Source organism: Cryphonectria parasitica (genome assembly GCF_011745365.1).
Source record: "Cryphonectria parasitica EP155 unplaced genomic scaffold M406scaffold_1, whole genome shotgun sequence".
NCBI classification, from domain to species: Eukaryota; Fungi; Ascomycota; class Sordariomycetes; order Diaporthales; family Cryphonectriaceae; genus Cryphonectria; species Cryphonectria parasitica.
Window position 1 is genome coordinate 2,356,820 of NW_024468909.1, and position 21,329 is coordinate 2,378,148.

General features: G+C 53.3%; 9 protein-coding genes across 9 annotated transcripts; 4 read left to right on the forward strand and 5 right to left on the reverse strand.

The window, feature by feature from the left end:
* Positions 1 to 125: 125 nt before the first annotated feature.
* On the reverse strand, positions 126 to 953 carry M406DRAFT_354245 (uncharacterized protein). Its single transcript, XM_040922867.1, has 3 exons — positions 857 to 953; positions 505 to 771; positions 126 to 443 (listed from the first exon to the last, which is right to left on the reverse strand). The coding sequence occupies exons 1-3, from the start codon at positions 885 to 887 to the stop codon at positions 199 to 201; spliced, it is 543 nt and encodes a 180-aa protein (XP_040781037.1). The 5' UTR covers positions 888 to 953; the 3' UTR covers positions 126 to 198.
* A 620-nt stretch (positions 954 to 1,573) lies between these two features.
* Positions 1,574 to 2,537, reverse strand: M406DRAFT_325548 (uncharacterized protein; the record flags this gene model as incomplete). The annotated part of the gene is made up of 2 exons (XM_040919995.1): positions 1,574 to 2,272; positions 2,478 to 2,537. 2 exons carry the CDS (start codon positions 2,535 to 2,537, stop codon positions 1,574 to 1,576), a joined length of 759 nt encoding a protein of 252 aa, XP_040781038.1.
* Positions 2,538 to 6,116: 3,579 nt separating this feature from the next.
* Positions 6,117 to 7,069, forward strand: M406DRAFT_248503 (P-loop containing nucleoside triphosphate hydrolase protein; the record flags this gene model as incomplete). The annotated part of the gene is made up of 2 exons (XM_040916536.1): positions 6,117 to 6,330; positions 6,414 to 7,069. 2 exons carry the CDS (start codon positions 6,117 to 6,119, stop codon positions 7,067 to 7,069), a joined length of 870 nt encoding a protein of 289 aa, XP_040781039.1.
* A 56-nt stretch (positions 7,070 to 7,125) lies between these two features.
* M406DRAFT_320171 (uncharacterized protein) lies at positions 7,126 to 7,887 on the reverse strand. The gene has a single exon (XM_040919356.1). It carries the CDS (start codon positions 7,874 to 7,876, stop codon positions 7,667 to 7,669), a length of 210 nt encoding a protein of 69 aa, XP_040781040.1. The 5' UTR covers positions 7,877 to 7,887; the 3' UTR covers positions 7,126 to 7,666.
* Positions 7,888 to 9,353: 1,466 nt separating this feature from the next.
* On the forward strand, positions 9,354 to 9,962 carry M406DRAFT_53693 (uncharacterized protein; the record flags this gene model as incomplete). The annotated part of the gene is made up of 1 exon (XM_040924526.1): positions 9,354 to 9,962. A coding segment is annotated over exon 1 (212 nt), but the record flags the coding sequence as incomplete, so codon positions are not given.
* A 55-nt stretch (positions 9,963 to 10,017) lies between these two features.
* On the forward strand, positions 10,018 to 11,815 carry M406DRAFT_284607 (uncharacterized protein). Its single transcript, XM_040918577.1, has 3 exons — positions 10,018 to 10,848; positions 10,949 to 11,365; positions 11,435 to 11,815. Exons 1-3 carry the CDS (start codon positions 10,579 to 10,581, stop codon positions 11,630 to 11,632), a joined length of 885 nt encoding a protein of 294 aa, XP_040781042.1. The 5' UTR covers positions 10,018 to 10,578; the 3' UTR covers positions 11,633 to 11,815.
* A 543-nt stretch (positions 11,816 to 12,358) lies between these two features.
* M406DRAFT_325551 (uncharacterized protein) lies at positions 12,359 to 14,135 on the reverse strand (the record flags this gene model as incomplete). The annotated part of the gene is made up of 6 exons (XM_040919996.1): positions 12,359 to 12,498; positions 12,549 to 12,614; positions 12,773 to 12,948; positions 13,051 to 13,157; positions 13,251 to 13,618; positions 13,676 to 14,135. The coding sequence occupies 6 exons, from the start codon at positions 14,133 to 14,135 to the stop codon at positions 12,359 to 12,361; spliced, it is 1,317 nt and encodes a 438-aa protein (XP_040781043.1).
* A 2,849-nt stretch (positions 14,136 to 16,984) lies between these two features.
* M406DRAFT_284610 (uncharacterized protein) lies at positions 16,985 to 18,513 on the forward strand (the record flags this gene model as incomplete). Its single annotated transcript, XM_040918578.1, has 3 exons — positions 16,985 to 17,205; positions 17,286 to 17,387; positions 17,471 to 18,513. The coding sequence occupies 3 exons, from the start codon at positions 16,985 to 16,987 to the stop codon at positions 18,327 to 18,329; spliced, it is 1,182 nt and encodes a 393-aa protein (XP_040781044.1). The 3' UTR covers positions 18,330 to 18,513.
* A 305-nt stretch (positions 18,514 to 18,818) lies between these two features.
* On the reverse strand, positions 18,819 to 21,323 carry M406DRAFT_335822 (uncharacterized protein; the record flags this gene model as incomplete). The annotated part of the gene is made up of 2 exons (XM_040921076.1): positions 18,819 to 20,544; positions 20,737 to 21,323. 2 exons carry the CDS (start codon positions 21,321 to 21,323, stop codon positions 18,819 to 18,821), a joined length of 2,313 nt encoding a protein of 770 aa, XP_040781045.1.
* Positions 21,324 to 21,329: the final 6 nt, after the last annotated feature.

The window sequence follows — 21,329 nt, forward strand, 5'->3', positions numbered from 1 at the left end:
AGGGCATCTGTTGTATACTGGCGTCGTGGTGTGCAGTTTTGCAGCCTGCGTCAAAGGGAATAAGGCTGTGGCCTACTTGCCCACTTTCGAGGTCACATGGAATAAGCACTTGACAACGATTTGTAACATCACTAGCTGAAAAAGCTGACTGCATATGCAAACCAGAGACTTCAATGGCACGAAAGTTTACGGAAAGACCTATTCCACACCAAATAGCAGAGCTCGCACCCAGCCCCAGGCCCCAGCTACTCCTGCCTTCTTGACCGGACCCTTTGTAGAGGGAGACGATTCGGCAAGTTTTCCCCTAGTCCCAATAAGATTATATTGCTTCGACTCATTCTCAGCCACGTTATCTGCGATCCGCGCTTTGATTGCAGGCGGCGCCTCCTCCAAACCTGCGATGCAGTTCTCGTTGATAGCTTTATGACGAGTGGTGTTGTTGTCTGTATAGTCACGCGCAAGACTCAGTACAATGTATCTCTGAACAAGAAAAATCTCACTTACTAATACAGAAATCATGCTGCTGTGTGTCGCCGGGTTTTGGCATCCCGGCCTGTTGCTGAGTCTGTTGCTTGGGGCCCGAATAGCTGGAGGCTAACTCAACATTGGCTACCAGCCTTTCCACATGATCGTAATGGGGCAGCGCCAGCTCATTGCCATGAAGTTTGACTAATCCGGGCAATTCGACCCCGACAGTGCCTTGGGACTGAAGCTGTGCGAGTACCTCCGTGACTCTAGCCGTGACAGCATCCATAGAAGGTGATGAGGTTTCTGTACGGGTACCACGCGACTCCATATGTCAGCTCAAACCCACAGACAACCGTGACTTTGATCAAATCTCACAAGAGGCACTCACCGCCCTGGACGAGGGTACCGGTCTGAGGCATGATGCAAACGATGAGGACTTGCCGTTGTTGTAGTGCGGTTGGGAGGGGCTTTTGTCTCGGATTAGAGGAGGTTGGAGATTGCGCTTTGGAATTTTCTTTTGAAGAGGCACACGAAGATGCCAGTATTTGTAGCTGTGCTCCATCTACCCCCACCTTCCCTCTGAAGAACTTCCCGACATCTCCGCTCGGCCAAGTTCCTCGTATGCTCCAGAGCACATCGGAGGGTTGCTTCGTGCAAGGGAGTATTGGTCACATGTACAGCTTTCCAATGATTACCAACCATACCTGTATCAGGAGCATCTGGCCGGTTTCAAAGGAGGTGGTGGTGGGGGGGAGGGTGAAGGGAGGGGGGAGGGGGGGATATTGGTGGCGCCATCTTGGAGAAGACGATTGGACGGAGGACCGGTATGAGCCATGGGCAAAGAGTCATCTACGTCTGTTCCAGGCTGCAAGATTGGTACAAACTAAGAATCACCTAATCGAGAGGCTGCTTGCTGATCACTGTACCTGCCCCTCTGATGAGCTGCAAGCAAGCGAGCACAAGAGATGTAAAAGTTACGAGGTGTGTGTGAAGGCTCCATAGATGTAGACTATCACTGTGTAGACTGCACCGGCCTGGTGAGAAGGGGGCATGCTTCCAATCAACCAATGCCATCTAAGTAAATCACTGTCAGTAATGAAACAAGTCAACCAGCCATATGTACAAGTATGCTGAGTGGAACCGTCCCGCCCAGAATGAAGTTCTTCTGGCGGCTGTTCCCCAGAGCTCTGTTGCCCTTCAACTCTGCCGTGGTCGAAGTCGCTGAACCTTCCAGCGCTATGATGCCGTTCACCTGGTCCGCCTGCTCCCACGTCTCGTTGTCCTCCAGCACCAGGCGATGATGGATATCCTCGTCTGCACTGCGGATCGGCCCCTGTCTCGCCGTTGGCACTTCCAGCTCAGACTTCTGCATGCCCTCCACCACTTCTCCCATCAGGCCCACTTGCAGCACGTTGATCCTAAGGAGCAAATCACCCCGGGCTCCGTAGAGCCGTCCCAGGACGTCTCTCAGGTGAGCCTCTTCTGCCTCTCTGCGGCACAGTGCATGTAGACTCTGCCGTAGCGTGCTCCTGCGCTGTCGTGCTACCATGCCCTCCAGTATATGGTTGAGCTCTCCTGCGACAGCATATATATGCTGAAGGGCTTGGTCGACGCCAGGGTTTTGCAAGTTCGGCTCGCGCTCGACGAGGTGCATCGTGTCGAGTAGACTGGACAGCAGCCCAGCGGTATTTGCGCGCACCTCAGGTGCTGTACGCACCGCCTGACGCGCCCGCGAGATCATTTGCCATAATTTGATGGCTTCGCCGAGCAGCTGGGCGATGGCTGCAGCGGAACCAATTGCATCCTGGAAATCCGCAAGGTATTTCAAGTCAGTCAGTGCACAGACACGCAGCATATGCTTGATGAGTAAAGGGTGGAGTATTTGCTTGCCATGGATAGCTTATCGAGAAAGCAAAAGAGTCGGCTCGGTGATCGAATAGCGAGATTGTTCGAAATAATTCAGAAATCAGACGGAACTGATGCTTAAGGTCATTGCAATACCCGACAACAGAACACATCCGAAAGGCGAGGGCGGCAGTGAGAAAGAACACCGAAAACAAAAGCCACATCACAGCCCGAGTACTTACTTTTAATAATCCGATTCGCACATAGTCAGTAAGATCGTTTCCCCTCCCCCCCTTCTCTTTTTTTCTTCTTCTCTCTTTCTGAAAATTCTTTCCTTAAGAAAAATAAACAATACCACCCAACTCACGCCGCTGGGAGGCAAGCAGCACCGCCACTATTGTTTGCTGTAAACCCCCGTTTGTAGTAGTGCTTCTGTTTCACAGCATTAATACGTGGCATAAATGGGTCCACAGGAGCTTATCGTCGGGCGTTGCTGCGGCACAACAGGCGGCAGGAGCGCCTGTGTTCTACTGGACATAGCCTGAGTAAGGCCGTGCAGCTTGGACGCTTAGCACCTGCCACCAAGTCAGAGGAGTAGCCGATGTGGACACTGGAAGGAGCCACCATCTCAACAACAACAACAACAACAACAACAACAACAACCATACCTTCCTCTCCCCATCTTCCCTCTCTCTGAAGAAGTAATTCTGTGTCCACAGACGAGTGTGTACAGCAACAGGAGAATACAAGCTGTGCCTACTATGAATTGCTTCTGCTTGGAAACAGCAGAACTCCCTCTGGGCTGTGAGAACGTCATGTCTATCTCGGCTGAATCTTGTTCTGGTGCTGTGGTTCTCTCGCATAAAGCTCCGGGTTAGCATTCCTTCCTGCTTTGCATGTATTCTGGCCTCCATAGCTTTTCATCACAAGGTGCGTGCCCACCCACTCGTTACTTAGGATGCGATGTTGTCACAGTGATGCTGACCATGGTCATACGAGAGGACCCTATAGCGTCATCTGCCAAAGTATTTCTCGCATCGTCACTATGGCCGGTAACATGGATTCTTTCCTTGCGACCTTCGTCGTTCTTCTTCCCCTGAGGGCCCTTGTCGTCGGTCAGAGATGTCAGGTCGATGCATTTTGAACATCCTCCGAAGGGGCATGTTATTACTACGTGATTGAAAGACGTATACAGTACCCCGCAGGACACCAGATACCTTCCATCTCTCAGCAGCAGTGGCTACGTGTTCGGGCTTCTTTTGATCAAGGCCCACCTGTGAATCAGGTGTGCACCTAGGCAGTGAAAAGGGGGGTTGGTCAGGTAGAAATGGAGGATCGTCGGGACCGACGGGACGGACTACCAAAAGCTTGCTGGTGTCCGCTGATACGAGAAGCCCAAGCAATGCAAGGTTTGCCCAATGGAAGCAGGGTGAGCCCATTATGGTGTGTCTCCTTCCGGCAAGCCAACATGGCTACTGCAACATGCAGAAGGAGCCTGCAGATCAACGTGTCGGAGAGGACGGAGCCACGGTACAAGACACCATCACTATCACGGTGTCAAGGGATGTGACGAGCCTGAAGGACTGTGAGACCTGCTCCATTCGGACTTCCATGGCTTACTGCGTCGATAGTCTGCCTGCAAGGAGGGCGGCGAGTGGATCATGGGTGCCGTCGACATCCAGCACCACCCTAAGCGGTGCGCTGTATATGGGCAAAGGACCGACATGCCTGGGATGTAGTGATCTTCGAGGTGGTCAGAGACCGGTCGAGGCGGTGATAGTGATGATGATGGAGGGCAGTGAGTGGACCATGGACGCCGTCGACGTCTAACATTACCCTAAAGGCTGCGCTGTATGTGGGCAAAGGGCCGATCTTCCCAGGGTATCATCCAGAGACAAGCCAAGGCGGTGACTGTGATGGCGTTGGAGGGCGGGGTTGTGACAAAGTGCATGCCGCAAAGTCTGGTTCGCAGTAGCAAAGCTCAGAAAAACGGTCTATGGAGGGAGAGATCAAAAGGGTCTTTCTCTCTTCCAGTTGCAACTCCACTATGGTAAGCTATTTTGAACGAAAGCACTCCCTCTTCTCGCATTACAGCGGCCAAACTCGCTAATTTATTTCATACCCAGAGCAATAAAAGACTGGGGGGCAATCTGAAAGACACTGCGCACATTCAACAAGAAAATGTGGTTTTTTCAATCACAGGCAAAGCCGGGGAAGGGGAAAGCAACTACTGCAAATATCCCAATCGTTCCCCACGAGCAGGCAGCCTTGGCCCCAAAACATTCCGGTAAAGCTCCACGGGCACCGCACAATGGAGAGAATGACAATCCAACCGGGCTACACTCACAGAAGCGTGCCAGTATGGAGGAGTCAGGCTTCCGTTCTGCGAGCGAAGGGCAAACCGGTGGCTCAAAGTCTTCATGTATTGTAGGTGTAGCGAGAGAGCCGGTCTCCCCATTCATCTACGCATTCGATAAGCAATGCTCCAACACCACTCTCACGGCTGGCCAGGATCGAGTGCGAGAGGGGACCACATCTAGTAACCGGACCCCACCGAGTTCCTCTGAGATATCCTCTTGCCCCGATGCAAGCGGTGAAGTCTGTCAACAGGATAATGCACAGTGCATTGGGCAACACGAGGTAAGATCTTGAAAATTGACATAAGCAAGCCTTTCTATAGTACTGGGTCAATCTAACTAGCAGTACTGCGCAGTCTACTGGAGAAGTCGGAGGGGATGAGAGTATCGTGCGGAGTCCCTCGACCGGTGAGCCAGTCTTCGGGACAGTCGTTGGGCGCGAGACGAACACCTTACGAATCCACTCGCCCTTGCTACTTAATGCAATGAGGATACCTCCTATCAACAAACCTGCCCTCCCTCCAACCCCAACGAGTCTCCGTGAGCCGTACGAGTGGGTCTTCCACAACCGTAAGAGGTTGCTATCCATAAACCAAGGCGATGCTGGTCAACACGCAAAGCTCTTGCTGGATTTCGTGCGGAAGGAGCACTCCAGTACCTGGTACAAACTCAACGAGATCGACGCCAGCAGCTGGACAAATATCTCCTTCGATGATCTATGGCTTCTATACAAACCAGGTTCGACGGTGTTTACCAAAGACGACGGTGGATGGAGAGCGTACAAGATCGGCACGGTCGAGTCCTGCAGGCTCTCGGAGAAGGAAGATTTTCGGATGAACTGCTACTACCTTGACTTTGATGAGACTGGAAACTGGCTGGTCCCACGGCTCGAGGTGTTTTCCATAAGTCGATTCTCTTCCGAACGATCGATCCAGACCCTGGATATCCTGCCGGATAAGTACGTCCGCAGTGAAGAACATCTCCGAGAGAAACTTTCCGAACGTGGTGAGAAGTATTGGAGTTACCGACGCCGGCCATTCTACCAAGAATACAGAGGAGATGCGTGGCCTCAAACAGTGCAAAATGTAAGAGATCCCCTTCCCTTTCCCTCCGCCTTGCCACAAGCAGACCCCATGGCCCTCAAAGCCCAAGACTAACAACTATCATTAGGGTCCAGTGAAAGTCGTTGTTGACTACGCGACCGCCAGCAAGCATGAGTGGGACAGGGGGCGAGGTCCTTCTCGCATCTATGATTCTGCCTGTCGCGGTTGTCTCGGAGAGGGTCTGGACCTAAGACCTCACCCACAAGGAAGCCCGCATGACCCTGATGCATGTGCCCGTAAGGACGCAGTAGATACCGACGGGGATGAAGATAAGTTCTATGAACAGTTAAGCTTTTGCCCTTCTAAGATCTGGGCTTTCTCCCTGAGGCACATGACTTGGAAAATGGTCAAGCCTGAGCACCTCCAGCAGGTCGCGCCTCGCCCGCAAGCCCTTGATAGGCTATGGCTGAAGTCGGACGATAAAGAGTTTCTGGGAAACATAATACGCACGCATCGTGGCGATAAACAATTCCATCCCAGTATTGTCTCCGAGACAACTGGGAGCCTCAAAATCCTCCTCCACGGTGAGCCCGGAACGGGGAAAACCTTGACAGCCGGTAAGTTATATATCTTTCTTAGTCCATCTTCCCTTTCCACTGACTCAGAGCATGTGTTTTCGTCGATCTAACACCTTAGCAAGAATGCCTTTCTGAGGAATTTGGCGTGCCTCTCTACACGGTCAACTTCGGTGACTTAGGCGTGGAGCCGGACGTGCTCGGGCAACGACTCGAGGAGGCCTTTCTTAGGGCCGCGAACTGGAAGGCCATTCTCTTGCTTGACCACGCTGGAACCTTGATTGCGAAACGCCACAGTAACTGGACATTCCATCATAACTCTTCCGTCTCTGTATTCCTTCGCCATCTCGATCATTCTAAGGGGCTTATCCTCATAACATCTACCCCGTCCCCGCTGGGCCTTGACCCGGACTTTGAGTCCCGCCTCAACATGTTACTGCCCTTTCCCAACTTCACGTTCGAGGCTCAGAAGTTTGTCTGGAGGAAATTAATTGACAGCCTCCAAGGCCCTGACGACTTTTCCAAGATGCCACTCATTGATTTCATAAACAATGAGCTTCCGAATCTGGACGATGGGGCCTATGCTCAGATGAACGGGCGCCAGATCACGAACTGCTTTACTGCCGCCTTGTTCCACGCTCACGGATCCATCAACAGTGATGGTAACAATCTGACTTCGCGTCATATCAAGGAAATTCTGAGATTGGGGAAAGAATTCAAAGACTACTTAGCCCAAATAGAGAAGAAGTCCGATAACCGGGCTATGTGGTGGGGGTCATGAGACATGTGAAGGTCTTGTATCATCCTTACAACATTTCATCAAATGGATCCTCCTGTGGCTTTATGCGTCGATGTGACTTAGCCTGGGTGCTACGTACCACATGTATGTAGTTCCCCTCTGACTGCCTTGTTCCATACACAGTATGTACTATACACGACTTTGATCCGTCTTTACTTGAACCTAGATCGGCGTATCCACGTAGAACCCAGTTCCCTTCCCATCCCACCGAGTCCACCAAGCCTTCACAACTTCGGTCCGAATATTGCCTCACTCTCGGGAGCATATGCAATTTTCAGAAGATTCTGCCGGATGTTCCGCCACGGTTGCCACTCTCACACGAGAGGCAGCGCACAGGACTGTCCATCCCCTCGCCATTCAGTTATTTGGTCTTGTCACGTGAGCAAGGACCAGCGGAGAGACTGCTTGCAAAGTATGTAAGACAGTGTCCGTAATGTACCTTGCGAGGAGAAGGAGACACCAGATCCTTAGCTGGCCATCTGGGATGCGACAAACTGCAGATGTTTGGCTACACATGAGCCGCCTGCAGTGTTGCCATGAATGGACGTGCTGAATGTGTTGAATAATGGTCTTGGCTGTTCACCCTCCCACCCGCCATGCCGGACCAGGTAGTACAGGCAGCGTAATCTTGGAGCATTCCATGATGCCTTTGAAGTAATTGTGCGCGCCTGGCACCCTGCGGGTCACCATAACCTTGACCACAGTTTTCTTTTCCTCTTTGGCAGCTTGCAAGAAATCTCGAAGACCTTCAACAAATGGCTGGAAGGGGGCGTCGACGCTATCGAGCATAACGATGAGGGTTTTTATACCAGCGATGTCGATGTACCTTTTGAATGTGTTCCAGAGATCCTTGGGTTGGTTGGCTGCGCCTGCAAAAGCGGATTTCGTCAAGCCTTCCTGCTGGCATACGACAGGGTCGGAAGACCTGCGTTGATGAATCGCGAGGAGTTGAAATAGGAGATGCTTTATTGCCTTCTCCTCCAGTGTCCCCTGCATGGCATCCCAGGGCCCACCACAGAAATGAGCCACCACAGCAGTACTTTTTGGATCTTCCGAATTCTCTGGTGCTTTTTGGATGATCTCCATCATCTCCAGGATGAGATCTGCTGACCAGGTCAACCCGCTATCCGACCCGTCATCCTCCTTGCATCCATCTATCAATATAAAGTGAGGGTCGGAAGATCTCAACCACTCTTTCACCTTCTGCCAATCCGTAGCATTGATCGATCGTATGACGTATGGCTCAGTTCTGTAGGAGCGGCGTAGGTATTCTGGTGTATGGTTTGGAAGACTGCGAATCTCGGGTAAACTCTTGTTATGGTCATGCCGGTTGTTCTCTGGGATTGCTGTCCCACCAGGCTGAGCGCGGGGACCAACATCCAGCGCCCCACCTCGAATGTTGCCTCTCTGATCTGATCCCTGTAATATAATCGGGTCTGGCATCAAAGACTTGAGAAATCCGATTACTGTGCCCTCCGAGTTAGCAGATGCCGGCGTGAATCAGGAGACGTTTCGAATTTACAAAATTCCCGATCAGCAAGGCTGCGCTCTGCGCAGAAATCCAAGATGATTTGAATGTTATATTGGTGTCCAGATCCGTAACAAACGTTCTCCTTAACATCAAAATTGCGGCTTTGGCTCGTCATGACGACCTTCCATAGAGCCCGTCGTGATACCGAGAAGAGATATCGTCGCAGACGAGAAAGTAAGCGACGCAGGCCAGGTCGTCCTCAGGCACTTGTGGCACAGTCTGGAGCTCGTAGCACATGACTTTGATTTGAGTCGTCGTTCATGTTCATCGTGAGAGCAAAGGATGCGTACATAGTAATCACGGGAGGTCGTGGCCAGACGAGGCTGGCGGCTAACAAAGACCCGTTTTCTTGCACTGCGGTGCGCGGCTTTGCCATTACCCCACTGCATGATAGCCTGTGTGTCTTCCCAAGCGCGTTAAACTGATTTAGGCACCAGGACCAGGATTGAGGCTGACCTCGCCCACTGGCTCTTTCCTTGGTCAGCCACCGTCTTGCTGTGGTTGTTCACCTCGAACCCGCCAAAGCTGCAACCAAGAAACGCCTCACGAGACATTACAGCCTCAAAATTTGAGATTCCGTGCAAACGACAGCAGACTAGCTACTCTGTGATACGACGTCGAAGGGCTGGTATGAGGGAAGACTGGACATCTGTCATCTGCGATCTGAGATCTGACGTGGTCCTGCAGGTCCCGATATGATCAGCAACGAGTGATGAGGAAGGAGCATGAGCTCGCGGCTGTTCCCCCTCATTTACCCACTTATAAAGGTCACCTCAGTCATGGAGACGTTGGTGCCCTCCAATATATATTCCTGCTGACTTTACCTCCAGTCTTTCTCTGCAGATAACCTAGCAACTTCCCAGGACCTTTTCGCCATTTGCAGCAGGCGCACGTCCCCCAGACAGAAAAAGTGTCCACGGTCTACGCGATGAACTGATCAAGTGGTCTGCGCCCATCGCAGATTTGAGCCCATGTTTTCTTTTCTGGTTTGGTTCCCTCCTCAAGGAATCTCCCGATATTCTCAAGGCATACACGACGTGTTCAAATTACCTGCGCAGATACTACACTACATGACCAGGCCACGCCGAAGCGGGAAACAGCATACGGCGACCGCCCCAGCACCCCTTCCGCCTTGTTTGCTGCGATCGCTTGATTGGACTTTGGATTTAAAGCAGGACCCAACGACGGGAAGCTGGGCGGGTGACCCCTTGCTTTGGCTGATATTCATGCGTGGTTCTCTAAGACACAGAATGAAAAGGAAGGAGAAAAAAACATCAGATGAACAGAAGAAGGAGGGGAAACAATCAAAAGTAAAGTTACACCATTCCGAGCCGCCACTGAGAAAGAATGTTCCTTTGTACAGCCTGCCGAATGGCCACCAGGATATTGCGAGACCCATTCATCCCGTCCCATATTCATAGTGTAGAAGAAACCTCGACTTTCTTCTGTTCTACATGTCCAGATTGTCCACCACTGAGGATACCGTAATAATCCCGCCCTCGAGAAAGTCCAATGAAAAACGAGTCAGAAGCAGAACCTCGCTGCTGGACTCGACTTGTCGAGTACGACGTATACAGCGACACACGGCGGGCCAGGGACCGGTCCATGAAACACGCGACCCGATTGTGAGCGACAGTCGAGCAAGCCACGGCTCGAGACACATGCGTACAGAGATATTACAGTACCACCCAAAATTGATTTCGAGTTCATCCAGCGCGACAGGCGAGCCGCCTTCCTGCCCCCTTTCTCCAACTCTCCTTCGACTCTTGAGATTTCAGGGCTTTACTACCATCAGCTGCTGCTGCTGCTAGGGCTGCGCTGCTTTTCACTGCAACGGACCTCCTTTCATCCCTCCTGCCTCTGGTGTCAACTGAAGAGCATCCTCTCGAGACCAAGATTACCGATCAGATATCCCGGCGGCCGGCGGCTCTGTACCAACCCCCTAGCCTAAGAAGCAAAGATGTCTTTTACAGAGCGGAAACGCGTCTCTGTGAACAGGCACCCGTGGACTTTACCACAGGTCTCCGAGATGGACGAGCTGACACGGCCCATCGACCGCCCACCCCCAGGAGACTTCAACAGACAGTCAGTCAAGACGATGGGAAGGGCGGAGCTTGCGAGGCGCAGGAATGAGTATTTTGAGGGTGCCTTTTCCGTACGTGGAGACGCCAACCCGCTGCACGAGAGAATACGCAGCGACTCGATCGTGCTGGTGGAGCTCAGGACGAACGTGATCGTAAGGCCCGTCCACTATATCGCTTTACAAGAGCTAAGGGCTGGAGTAAAGGTGCATATGCTGACCTTGTTTCTTTTCTTGTTTGGGAATCTAGATTGGCGACGAGTTCATCTTCATCACTGAGCTGAGCGCGAAGCTCGCAGAGAGGTATCAGAGGCCCCTCTCCTCGATCGTCGTCAACGTCCAGCACTCGCAGTGCATATTCTTCTCCGGCACATTCGAGCCCGCCTACACCGCGAACGTATCAGCTCTGGCACCCTACGTCCAACCTGCTACCAACCGGCGCAATGCCTTCGTGCTGTCGGAGCACCTCCACGAGGCGCTGGGCGTCCAGCCGCAGCGGGGCCTCATCAGCTTCGTGACACTCCCCGAGGACAACGTCGCTTGTAACGGCAAGACGATCGCGCACGCCCTGGATGACGCCCTGGACGGAGGACCTTACGCTATGGGCGTGATCGAGGAGGAGGGGCAGGCGAGCTACGCTTCGAGGAGGAAGAGGTTGAGTGTCAAGGTGAGGGGGAGGAACCCCACGAGCTGAATCTTGAAACGTGTGTCCCCAAGAAACTGACATGGACATAAGTCTCTTACCAACATCAGGACGTCAGGGCGAGCCGATATGACAGCTGGCGAGATAACTCCCCCGACCAGCGCCGATGACACCCCCATCGGCGAGGATAAACCTATCAGGATAGCGAAACGCCGGAAGAGTTTTGTAGCAGGCTTGTTTGGGAGGGGAACGAGAAAGGAGAACGAGAAGCACGCATGCGAGGAGTCGTGAGCATTGATGGGGATTTGTACTATGAGACATCATCTGCAGCTTGTCAGCAGACAGGCGATTGGGTGTGATACAGGCTGGTCTCTGAGACATATGCACGCCACTGCACGATGAGCATTCATTCAAGAAATGTATTATCGTATAGAATGGTACATTAGCTCTTCTCATGATGATGCATTGAGATCCAAGACGGTGCCACAAGTCGCCCGCCACACGATTGGTACAGTGAGCCTGCCCAGCCTAGGTCCCAAGAACTGTGGTGAGTGTGCCGGATGTGAGTGTCATCCTGAGTGACTACATGCTGTCGGAACAGATAACGACGTCTAGTAGAGATCTTGGCGCGTGTGATCTTGGACGCTGAAATGGACATGCCTTGTTTGGACCCGGCACTCAGACCTGGTCTATTGAGGCGCTGAGGCACTATCTGATTGCTATTAGTGCTTGCATGGCTTGTCTGTTACTGCTGCAACAGCATTTCACAACTAGGCTGGCTGGCTAACTGTTCCAGAGATCATCTGCTGCCAGTCGTTAACTTGTTGAAGGAAGAGCAGCAAAGAGTATAAGTCAGGGGGGAGGCGCACGCTATTCACCTGGAGCCTACTCCAAAAGTATATTTCCAGCAGCGCCTACTTCTTTTACAATGGAGAAAATGAAAAGCTTGTATTAGCTGTGTTTATTTGTGGGAATTCATGCTTTATATCAATAAAATTTGGGAACTTATGACCATGCCTAGGAAGACTGCTCGGCTTGCCCGAAATGGTGAACCTCTGCCTCAACCTGATGGGCCCGCATGAGCCTCCAATTCCTCTGCTGCCCTAGCATGTGGTCGTTGCGGATGTCATCATTGATAGCAGCGGCGCCTTCGAGTCCTTGCTTTTTTACGGCAATACTCGGCATATTGAAAGCCGTTCATTCTTACCAAAGTGTTCGGTCTCCCACTGTCTCAGAGCTTGAACCACCTTCTGTCGAAGAGCAGGAGATATATCTAGGTTTTCGCCAAAGCGTATTGGGAAATGCGGTATTAGGCTTGAGTCAACGGAAGGTAGTGGTTGCTTGGACTGTTGCTGAGTGCTTGAAGGGTCGGAGGGGGAGGTCTTGGATTCTTCGTCGCTTTCACCTCGGTGATAGTTAACAGCCGCACACGGACTAGGCCCTTGACATCCTCCTCATCGGAACTTTCCGCCAAGTTGGAGTCCTCGTCTTTGGTGCTCCCCGCTCTTGTCCTGTTTTGGTACTCCGCGCAGACGTCGTTCTTTTCTGAGATACTCTCCTGCACCGGTGGCCGTGACCCAGGCGAGGAGAAGCCGTCTTCCTCGGCGCTACTTATCCTCCTATAGCTTCTATTACAATTTTGATTATAGTCCATCAGCGTCGCTGGCTCTAGTAAGATCGGAGAGGGCCAGACACCAAGGACTGCTCACTACTGGACCTCCATCCCAGTGCTGCTTGTCGAGTCGGTCTGGCACCAAGGACAGCTGGTAGCGTTCTTGTCAACTGATTCTCGGCACATGAGGCTCATGTCCACCAACTGGCGTGACGAGAACAACGTCTCCCAATCTATATCCCGGTCGATCTCTGATCGAGAAGATCGCTCTTGTAGGATATAACGTCATTGGAGAACCCTGCGAGCACCTTTTTCCCCCTGAAATCTCCAATGCAGCCAGAAGTCGAAGGCTTCCCAGGTCGGAATATTGGTCATGTATATCTTCTCAGGCTTGCCAGTTGCATCCTCCAGAACGAATTTCTGCTCGAAGGGCGCATCCAGCACATGGCCACTGAGGAGTTTCGAGTGGACTTCGTTTAGCATAGCTGAGATGGGCATCAAGGCTGAAAGGATTTGGGAAGTCGACCTCTTCAAATCGATGCCTAATCTAGCTATGAACCTTAGCCCTCCGAGTATTTTCTGCCCGAAGAAGCCCCAGAGTCCCTGCAATAACCGTCTCTGATCGTCTAGAGTGACTTCTATCGTGATGCCGTTGTTCGTTGATGCTTTCGTTTGTTGAGTGTAAGCAGAGGAATGCTCCGTCTCCTGGCATGGTGTCGTACTGTAGACTTGCAGAGTCGTTGCTTGGAGCAACGTATTCAGCAGCATGTTGTACATGTGAACTTGCTGCTGAAACTCATCGACCTGGTCTTGCTCGCACCTGAACTGGAGTTTCCTGGCACGCCTGGTCATCTTCTTGGCCACGTTGTCTGAACCCCCGGGACCTAGACACTTGGAGTATTTCTCTATCCGAGCTTTGAACTCCTCAAGACATTTGCGAATCTGTCCGGTGACCTGCAATGCCGTGACGGAAATGCTGTTGAAGGTGTCGGCGTTTTGTGGGCTGCGGTAGACCTTATCGACCTGCTGTATTGCTTGCTCCAAAATGGCGAGGCTCTGGATCAAGTCCTGGTACTTTTTCGCGGAACCACGGCTGTCGTCTAGAGCCGAGATGATGTCCTTGATGAGCAGGGCGATGGAGAGGAAGTCCCCAAAGGAGGCGAACGTCGGAGCGAACGACATTGCTGGACCTCAAGAGATGCAGTCCGATATTTGACGGAGATGCTTGAAGTCGAGATTGTGATGAGTGAGGAAGGGGAAAATAAGATCAGGGAGTACACAAGCTTGCTCCAGCCCCTCACACCCCCTCAGCAGCGCTGGGCAGTAATACATATTGGGTGGCTCAGCAGCCACTCACTGATCTCGTCCACCCAGGGCTGTAGGACCACTCGTGGATGACATGTATGATACATGAGAGTGTCTTGCACTGCCTCTATGCATGTGCATGTCACCCAGTTCACTTGGGGGTATACATAAGCACCACTCATAGTCGGTGGACCAGATTCAGGTTGTGTTATCCGTGGTTGGGTGTGCCGTGCCGTGCCATGGCGACCAAGCCCACCGCCAAAAAGACATGGAAGTTTCCATGGTAAGTTTTTCTGATATATTTTTGAATGGCTGGCAGAATCTAGTCCTAAACGAAAGGCTTATGATGAAGCATCATTTGCTGGAATTTGATGATCGATGCAATGTCAACACTGAAAGCTGGTGTTTAGACAGATCAGGAAGGGGCCTGTAGATACATTTTAACCCTAACCCTTTCGTAGTGCTTGTCCTGTTCCAAGGATGTGTGCACAAGTCAGCCCTGAACGCTGTCCCTCGTTGTGTGCGGTACTTACCGGCTCGCGACTGCTTGAACTCAATTCCAACCCGACTGACGTCTTCTGTTATCTGCGCATTCCATTGTTTGCTCGAAACACAACCACAGTTCACACTCTCTTGTATGACAGCTTCGTGCGTGTTTCTGAATGAAAGACAGGAAAAACAAGAGCCAAAAAGAATAATCTTGCGGCCGGGTCATCATCATTTAGACACACACACACACACACACACACACACACACACACCGGAATACGAGAGCAACGCAGCTCTGATCTCACCACGGCAGTACTTCACTCACGTCGCGTCACATCGCATCGCATCGCAGCTCGCCACAAGAAATTCACACTCTCAGAGACGAGACCAAGTGAAACCTCCGTGCTGCATACTTCGGCTCTCGACCCCCAGGACGCCATCTCGGCTCTCGTTCGGAGACGAGGCTGCATCGCGTCTCATCTGGTTCGTAGCCACTCAGCTGGTTGGAAGAGGAAGAGGAATGCCCGCTTACCTGATACTTTCAAGTTCTCAATCACACAAGGTTCTCAGCCAGCCAACCATCCAGCCAACCAGCCGTCCTCTCTGTCTCGCCCAGCAAACTGTCAGCGTCGCAGTACAGCTACAGAATCCACAGAGACTTAATTTCCTCCTTCTTGTTTTCTCCGTTCTCCAAATCCTTTGGTTCACAGCCCCTCGGGGGCCGCCGGGACCGAGTTGGTGTGTGTGAGAGAGAAACTTCATTTCCCTCTCATGTGAAGATCTTTACAGGAGCTTTGGTCTGTGATTCATGGTTCCGAAGAAAAGGAAGGAAATCTGAGTGCGTCAGGTCACGTCGCAAGTTGTCACTATGGAGGTAAATGCTCGCGTGCCCCCTTTTCTTCAACACGACCCTTTACTTGCTTGTGCTTCTGCGGCATCATAGCACATGATTTGTGGTCTTCCCCAGCCAGTCACAGGCCTTACTTGGCAAGACATCACTTGTCAGAGTTGACCTGCTGTTTGTCTCGGCCGGGGTGCGGCGAATTACCAACACCGCCTGCACCACCAGCGACAGCTGCAATCACTAACACCACCACCTCGGCTCCTCTTCGTCATACCTCAGAGATAAGACACTTTGCGTACCTCCTGCACCACCTCGCTGGTCATTAAAGAAACCCCTTCCAACATGCTTCATGTCTGTCCAGTGGCAGCTCACTCTTGTCTCTTCGTCTTCTCATTCCGCTAGAGCCACGAGACTGGTCAGCATCGTTTGCGTTCTCCTGCTACCGCCTTAGATCCAGCCAAGATTAGACAGGGGAAGGCGAGAGTTGAGTCACATCCCCCCTCCTACTTTTCTTTCTCTTCTCTTCCTTTCTTTCCCAAGGCTCCATCCTCCCTCTCAGCTCTGACCAGACTATTACTGAGCCACTTTGTGAGCCTGTACCACCATAAGAATGACAAATATCCTGCTTCCCCCTGACCCGTCTCCTTCGTGGTGGCCATTGCGCTCCCACAGAATCAGGCAACCCGCTCGGTAGTCGAACAGCAGCGGGTAAGGGCAGCAATTCTGACGAGCGTTGTGTTCGCCTGCCAACGTCTCTCCTTACCCTATGCTATGCAGGCAACAGATGCCTCAGCCGTCTCGACTAATTTTCGTTTGTCGGATATGCGACCACCTGTCGACGCTCCCGGCGATGAGGTTCATGACCCTCTCTCTCCCCGCCCAACGAGATATTCTCTGGTAGCCAGCCGCATCTAGAGGAAAGCCAGGTCATCTTCCAGCCATCGCCGGGACCTCACTGCTGGATTTCGCAGACATACCATCAGCTCCCCATCAGCTCCCCACAGATCCCCTTCCCGAGGTTACCGGTCCCTTCCGTCCGAGCCATTCAAGATAGCTGAGCTGTCACTTCCCCAACTCTCACTGCCAGTCAGGACAACGGACAGGCGCCTGTCGAAGGAGTCAGTCAAGGTCGTGAAGGCAGTGTGGGCTTGGAGCCCCCACGGCATGCTTCTTGTGCCCTCTCACGCAACACGCCCCAAGGCTTATGCTGGGCTTGTTACACTGAAGACGACCTGTTCTCTGCTGTCACATGGCCCCCCCCCCCCGGCCCCACCCAAACCCAAACGATACCCTCTCTGGTTGTTGAATTTTCTTGTTTTTTCCTTCCTCCCCCCCCCCCCGGTTTCTTTCGTTGTTGATTTTAGCCGCGTTTCGTCTATTCTTTATTCCCATAATGTCTTTTGATGAGGCCACGGGGAGCTCAGCTGCCCCGGGAACACCGCGGCGATCCAACGTCAAGTATGTCAGTGCAGCGGCGCTAAATCTAGAACGTGTCTATGAGCAGAACCGAGCACGACTTCAGCAGAGAGATGGCGCTTTATCACCAACGAGCGAGCAGGCTTCTGTCAACGCCGGGAAGGGAAAGCCTAGATTGTTGCTAATGGGCCAGAGACGGTAGGTTTGGGAGCGAGAGCCCTCCTGACGTGAGAATGCAAGGCCGCGCTGGATGAACCAGTTAACTGACTAGTGAACAGAAGCGGAAAGTCATCCATATCAAGTGTGGTCTTTCATAAGGTACCACCAAACGAGACACTATTCCTGGAGTCGACAGTGAGGATACACAAAGACTCGATGGCGTGAGTTGGCAGGCCTTGCAAGAAGCAGAAAGAGAAAGAATGACCCCTCTCACAGCTGGCAGAGACTGACTTCCGCGCGGCAGATCGTTCATGGACTTTCAGGTCTGGGACTTTCCGGGCCAGATCGACTTTCTCGACAACCCCAGCTTCGACATCGACGCCGTCTTCGGTGAGATAGGCGCCCTCATCTGGGTTATCGACGCGCAGGACGACTACCTCGAGGCCGTGTCCCGCCTCAACGCCACTATCCTGTACCTCCAGCGCAACTACCCCTCTATCAACATCGAGGTGTTTATCCACAAGGTGGACGGGCTGTCGGACGACTACAAGCTCGATATCCAGCGCGACATCACGATCCGCATCCAGGATGAGCTGTCGGACGAGGGCTTCGAAAACGCCCCCGTGACCTTTCACCTCACGTCCATCTACAACCATTCCATCTTCGAGGCCTTTAGCAAGGTTATCCAGAAGTTGATCCCGCGCCTGGGCCAGCTCGAGGCCATGCTCACGAATCTGTGCCGCACGTGTCGCTTCGAGAAGGCCTATCTGTTCGACGTGCTGTCCAAGATCTACATAGCCACGGACTCGGCTCCGGCCGACATGGCCAGCTACGAGATCTGCTCCGACTACATCGACGTCATCATCGACGTGAGTATGGTCTACGGCAGCTGGTCCCGAAGCAAGGCCCATCGTGACCGGCTCGAGGGTCCACCCTGGTCCCAGAAACTTGAGGACCAGGTCGCCGTGTCCTTTGCCGAGAGCCATATCGTCGTCAACGAGGGCCTGCGCCCCATCATGTTGCGCGAGGTCGACCGCTACCTCGCCCTCGTGGCCATCATGAAGGAAGGGAGCTATGAGAAGATGCCGCTGGTGAACATGAACGTCGATGTGGTTGCCAAGGGGCTGACAGACTTTTTTGAGGTGACAAAACGGGGGAAGTGAGAATTGGTGTGCAGAAGAGAGCTAGAGAGAAAGATACAGAAAGGGATGGCCAAACCACTTACCGAAAAGAAACGATTATCTTGAGAGAGAGAAAAGAAAATCCGTTTCTCTGATGGGCAATGCGTATTCGATGGGTGTTTGGATTACATGTGCAAAGATAGCTTATTAAAAGTGCATTTCTCCTTTTATGTCTGAATGTGTTTCTCTATACATGAAACCAATGGGTACTTGTCACAATAGTCTTATCTCTTGTTGCTCAACAAGTTTTTGCTTGCATATTCATCGTGTGGAAAAATTGCTATCATGTGACTTTTAATATCATACAGGTAAGTCTATTGCTATGCTCTTTGATCTTACTTTTTTTCTTTTCATTGCGTGAGCAATTGGTATAATGTAAGTTGTCTTTTGTTCCCTCTCTTTATCTCTCTTTGATGTCTTTTCTTCTCCTTTCTTTCTTCTTTTCAAGATTTCTCTCTCTCGTCCCTTGAATCAAGTCTCCCCACCACCCTCACGACCTCCTATCGGCCCCATCCCAATCCCCTTCGCCCTTCCCCTCAACACACTCTCCACCGCCCTTCCCACGGCATTCAAATCTCCCAGGAGCGAGATATGCCCCTTGTCCGTGCTCACCCGACCTCCTCGCACAATCTGGTACCCAGCGGGCGGCATAGCGGCCCGGCTGAGAACGACGCCGTCACCGGAGCCAAAGACAAGGTCGTCGTATACATCGGCGCAGGGGATGGCTTCACGGCAGGGGACTCGGGTCGCATAGACGGTGGGGATCTCTTTGCCGTAGATGACGGCGATCGGTGGGTAGACGTTGGCGGACTGGTGGGCGGGGTTGTGCTGCAGCTCGGCGCGGAAGCGTTTAGTCTCGGCGAGGGTGCGTGTTAGGTAGGCCAGGTTGCGGGCCTGGTCGGTGCTGGTGCTGGTGCTGGTGCTGTGCTGTTGCTTTGGTGGGGATGCGGTGCGGGTGATGGGCTGCTGGTGCTCGTGGTTATCGGACGATGACGAGTCAATCTGGGGCGCGAGGGTTCGGTCCTTGACTAGCTTGCGTGGGGGCGAGGGATTGGTTCTTCGGAACAGAGGGTCGCTGCTGCTGCGGCCGCGAGAGAGGGAGAGGGAGTCGGACAGGCTGAGGAAGGAGCCTAGGGCGCTGGTGCGCTTGGCGGAGAAGGGAGGCAGGGCAGGGCCGCCTACGCTAGGGCACAGCCTATACTTGACCCAGTCGTCCGGGTTGTAGAAGTCGATGTTGTACTCCTCGCCCGTCGTCCTGTCCACGAAACAAAACCCGTCCTCGGGCAAAAAGACAAAGGTGGTCCGCAGCGAGAAGTTGACATGGGCCGTGAGGACCTTTTCGTTCAGGAGCACAGCGTCTCCGTTGCGCAGGGGCCCTAGGATATTGATGCACCGCTGCGGTGACCCAGCGTAAACGACGCCTGAGAACAGCTCGGGTGCGCGGTTCACGGCGTGGCGGGTGATGATGCCGCCCAGGGAGTGAGCGATGACGAAGGCGCCGCTGGGCTTGTCTCCACGGTTGGAAGGCAGGCTGCGCATGAAATCGACCAGCTTCTGGGAGAGGCGGTGTGGGCTCAGCCGCCAGTCATAGCCGTAGTCGTGAATCCTGAGCTTTCCGGTCCTGACGTTCTCGCACTCGCGCAGCCGCTTGAAGAGCCGTTTCGATATGTCGACAGGGCCAATGTTCTTGAGCATCCCAGACGGGATGATGGTCTCCTCCATCCTCTCCTCATCCTCCGGGTCCAGACCAACTTCCAGATTCACCTTCCTGACTTTCAGTCCCACCTTGATCGGCACCCACAGCTGTCTGTGAGGCGGTTCCGCTGAACGAAGAACAGAACCCCTGTATCCGCCCATGATGACCAGATCCCCCGTCAGAGACTCCAGGGCGCAGTCCAAGGGGTCCTTGGGGCCTCTGATCGCCCTCGCCGGGGCCGACCTGTTGCTCGGGTCGAAGCTCAGCTCTTCCACCGAGAATTCCCCCTTCTTCAGGGGCGAGCGCAGGTTGAGGGTATTCGGCATGCTGGGCAGCTTGAAGGAAGGTGGGTCAAAGGAGTCCACGATGGCCTTGAACCTGGAGTTGACCTGCTCTCGGATGTGCGTGAACCGCTGGTCATCCCCAAAACTCGACATGCGCGAGAGTGAGTGGTAGAGGATCGACTCGTCCGAGGTTGACCTCCTGAGGGCGAGGGATCGCCTGGCCGCGCTGGACGGTGGTCGATGGACCAGATCTTTCCGGCCCTGCTGCTGCTGCTGCTGCTGCTGCTGCTGTTGGGTAAGCTGTCGTGGGTGTTGCCGGGGACTGAGGGGAAAGGTGCTGCTATGCCTCGGATCCGGGCTCGGGGCTGCTGATGATGAGGGGTGTGATTGATTCCTGGGGCTGGTCGACAGATCCTTGGACTCGGACTGCGAGGTTGTGGTCAGGGACGAGAAAAAGGCCGGCACCGTGAGTCTGTTTGGTAGCGATGGCAGGGATAAGGAAGGGAGGGCCTTGGAGAAACGCCTAAAGGCATCTGAGCCACCAGATGCTGAGCGCCGGTGCCGTGCAGCCGCCAGCGCGCTCCCCAGGGCTGGCCTGGAGTTGGGTGTGTCGGAAGACGTCACGACGATCTCCTTAGGACCAGTCCTCCACGGCGTGGGCAGCTTCTCGAGCGACTGAGGTTGAGGAGGCGGTATCGAGGTCGCAGGAGGGATCCTAGATCCTGTCGGGATGGGCGTGTCCTCGCCTGAGGACTCGTCTTCTCTGTCTCCATCCGCGCGCTCAAAGTATCCTTCGGCAATTCTGTCCATAACAGCCATCTTCTCGGCGGCTGGTGTCTTGGGTGATGTGAGGCGCGTCACCACAGGGCTCATGGCCGGCTCAATGAGCGACTGTGCGTCATCTTCCCCGTAGATGTCCTCATCATCCCCCGAGCCATCTGTGGGCGGGCTCGCCTGCGATAGCAGCTGCTGTTGACCAGACGCCGCAGCTGGCATCCTCAG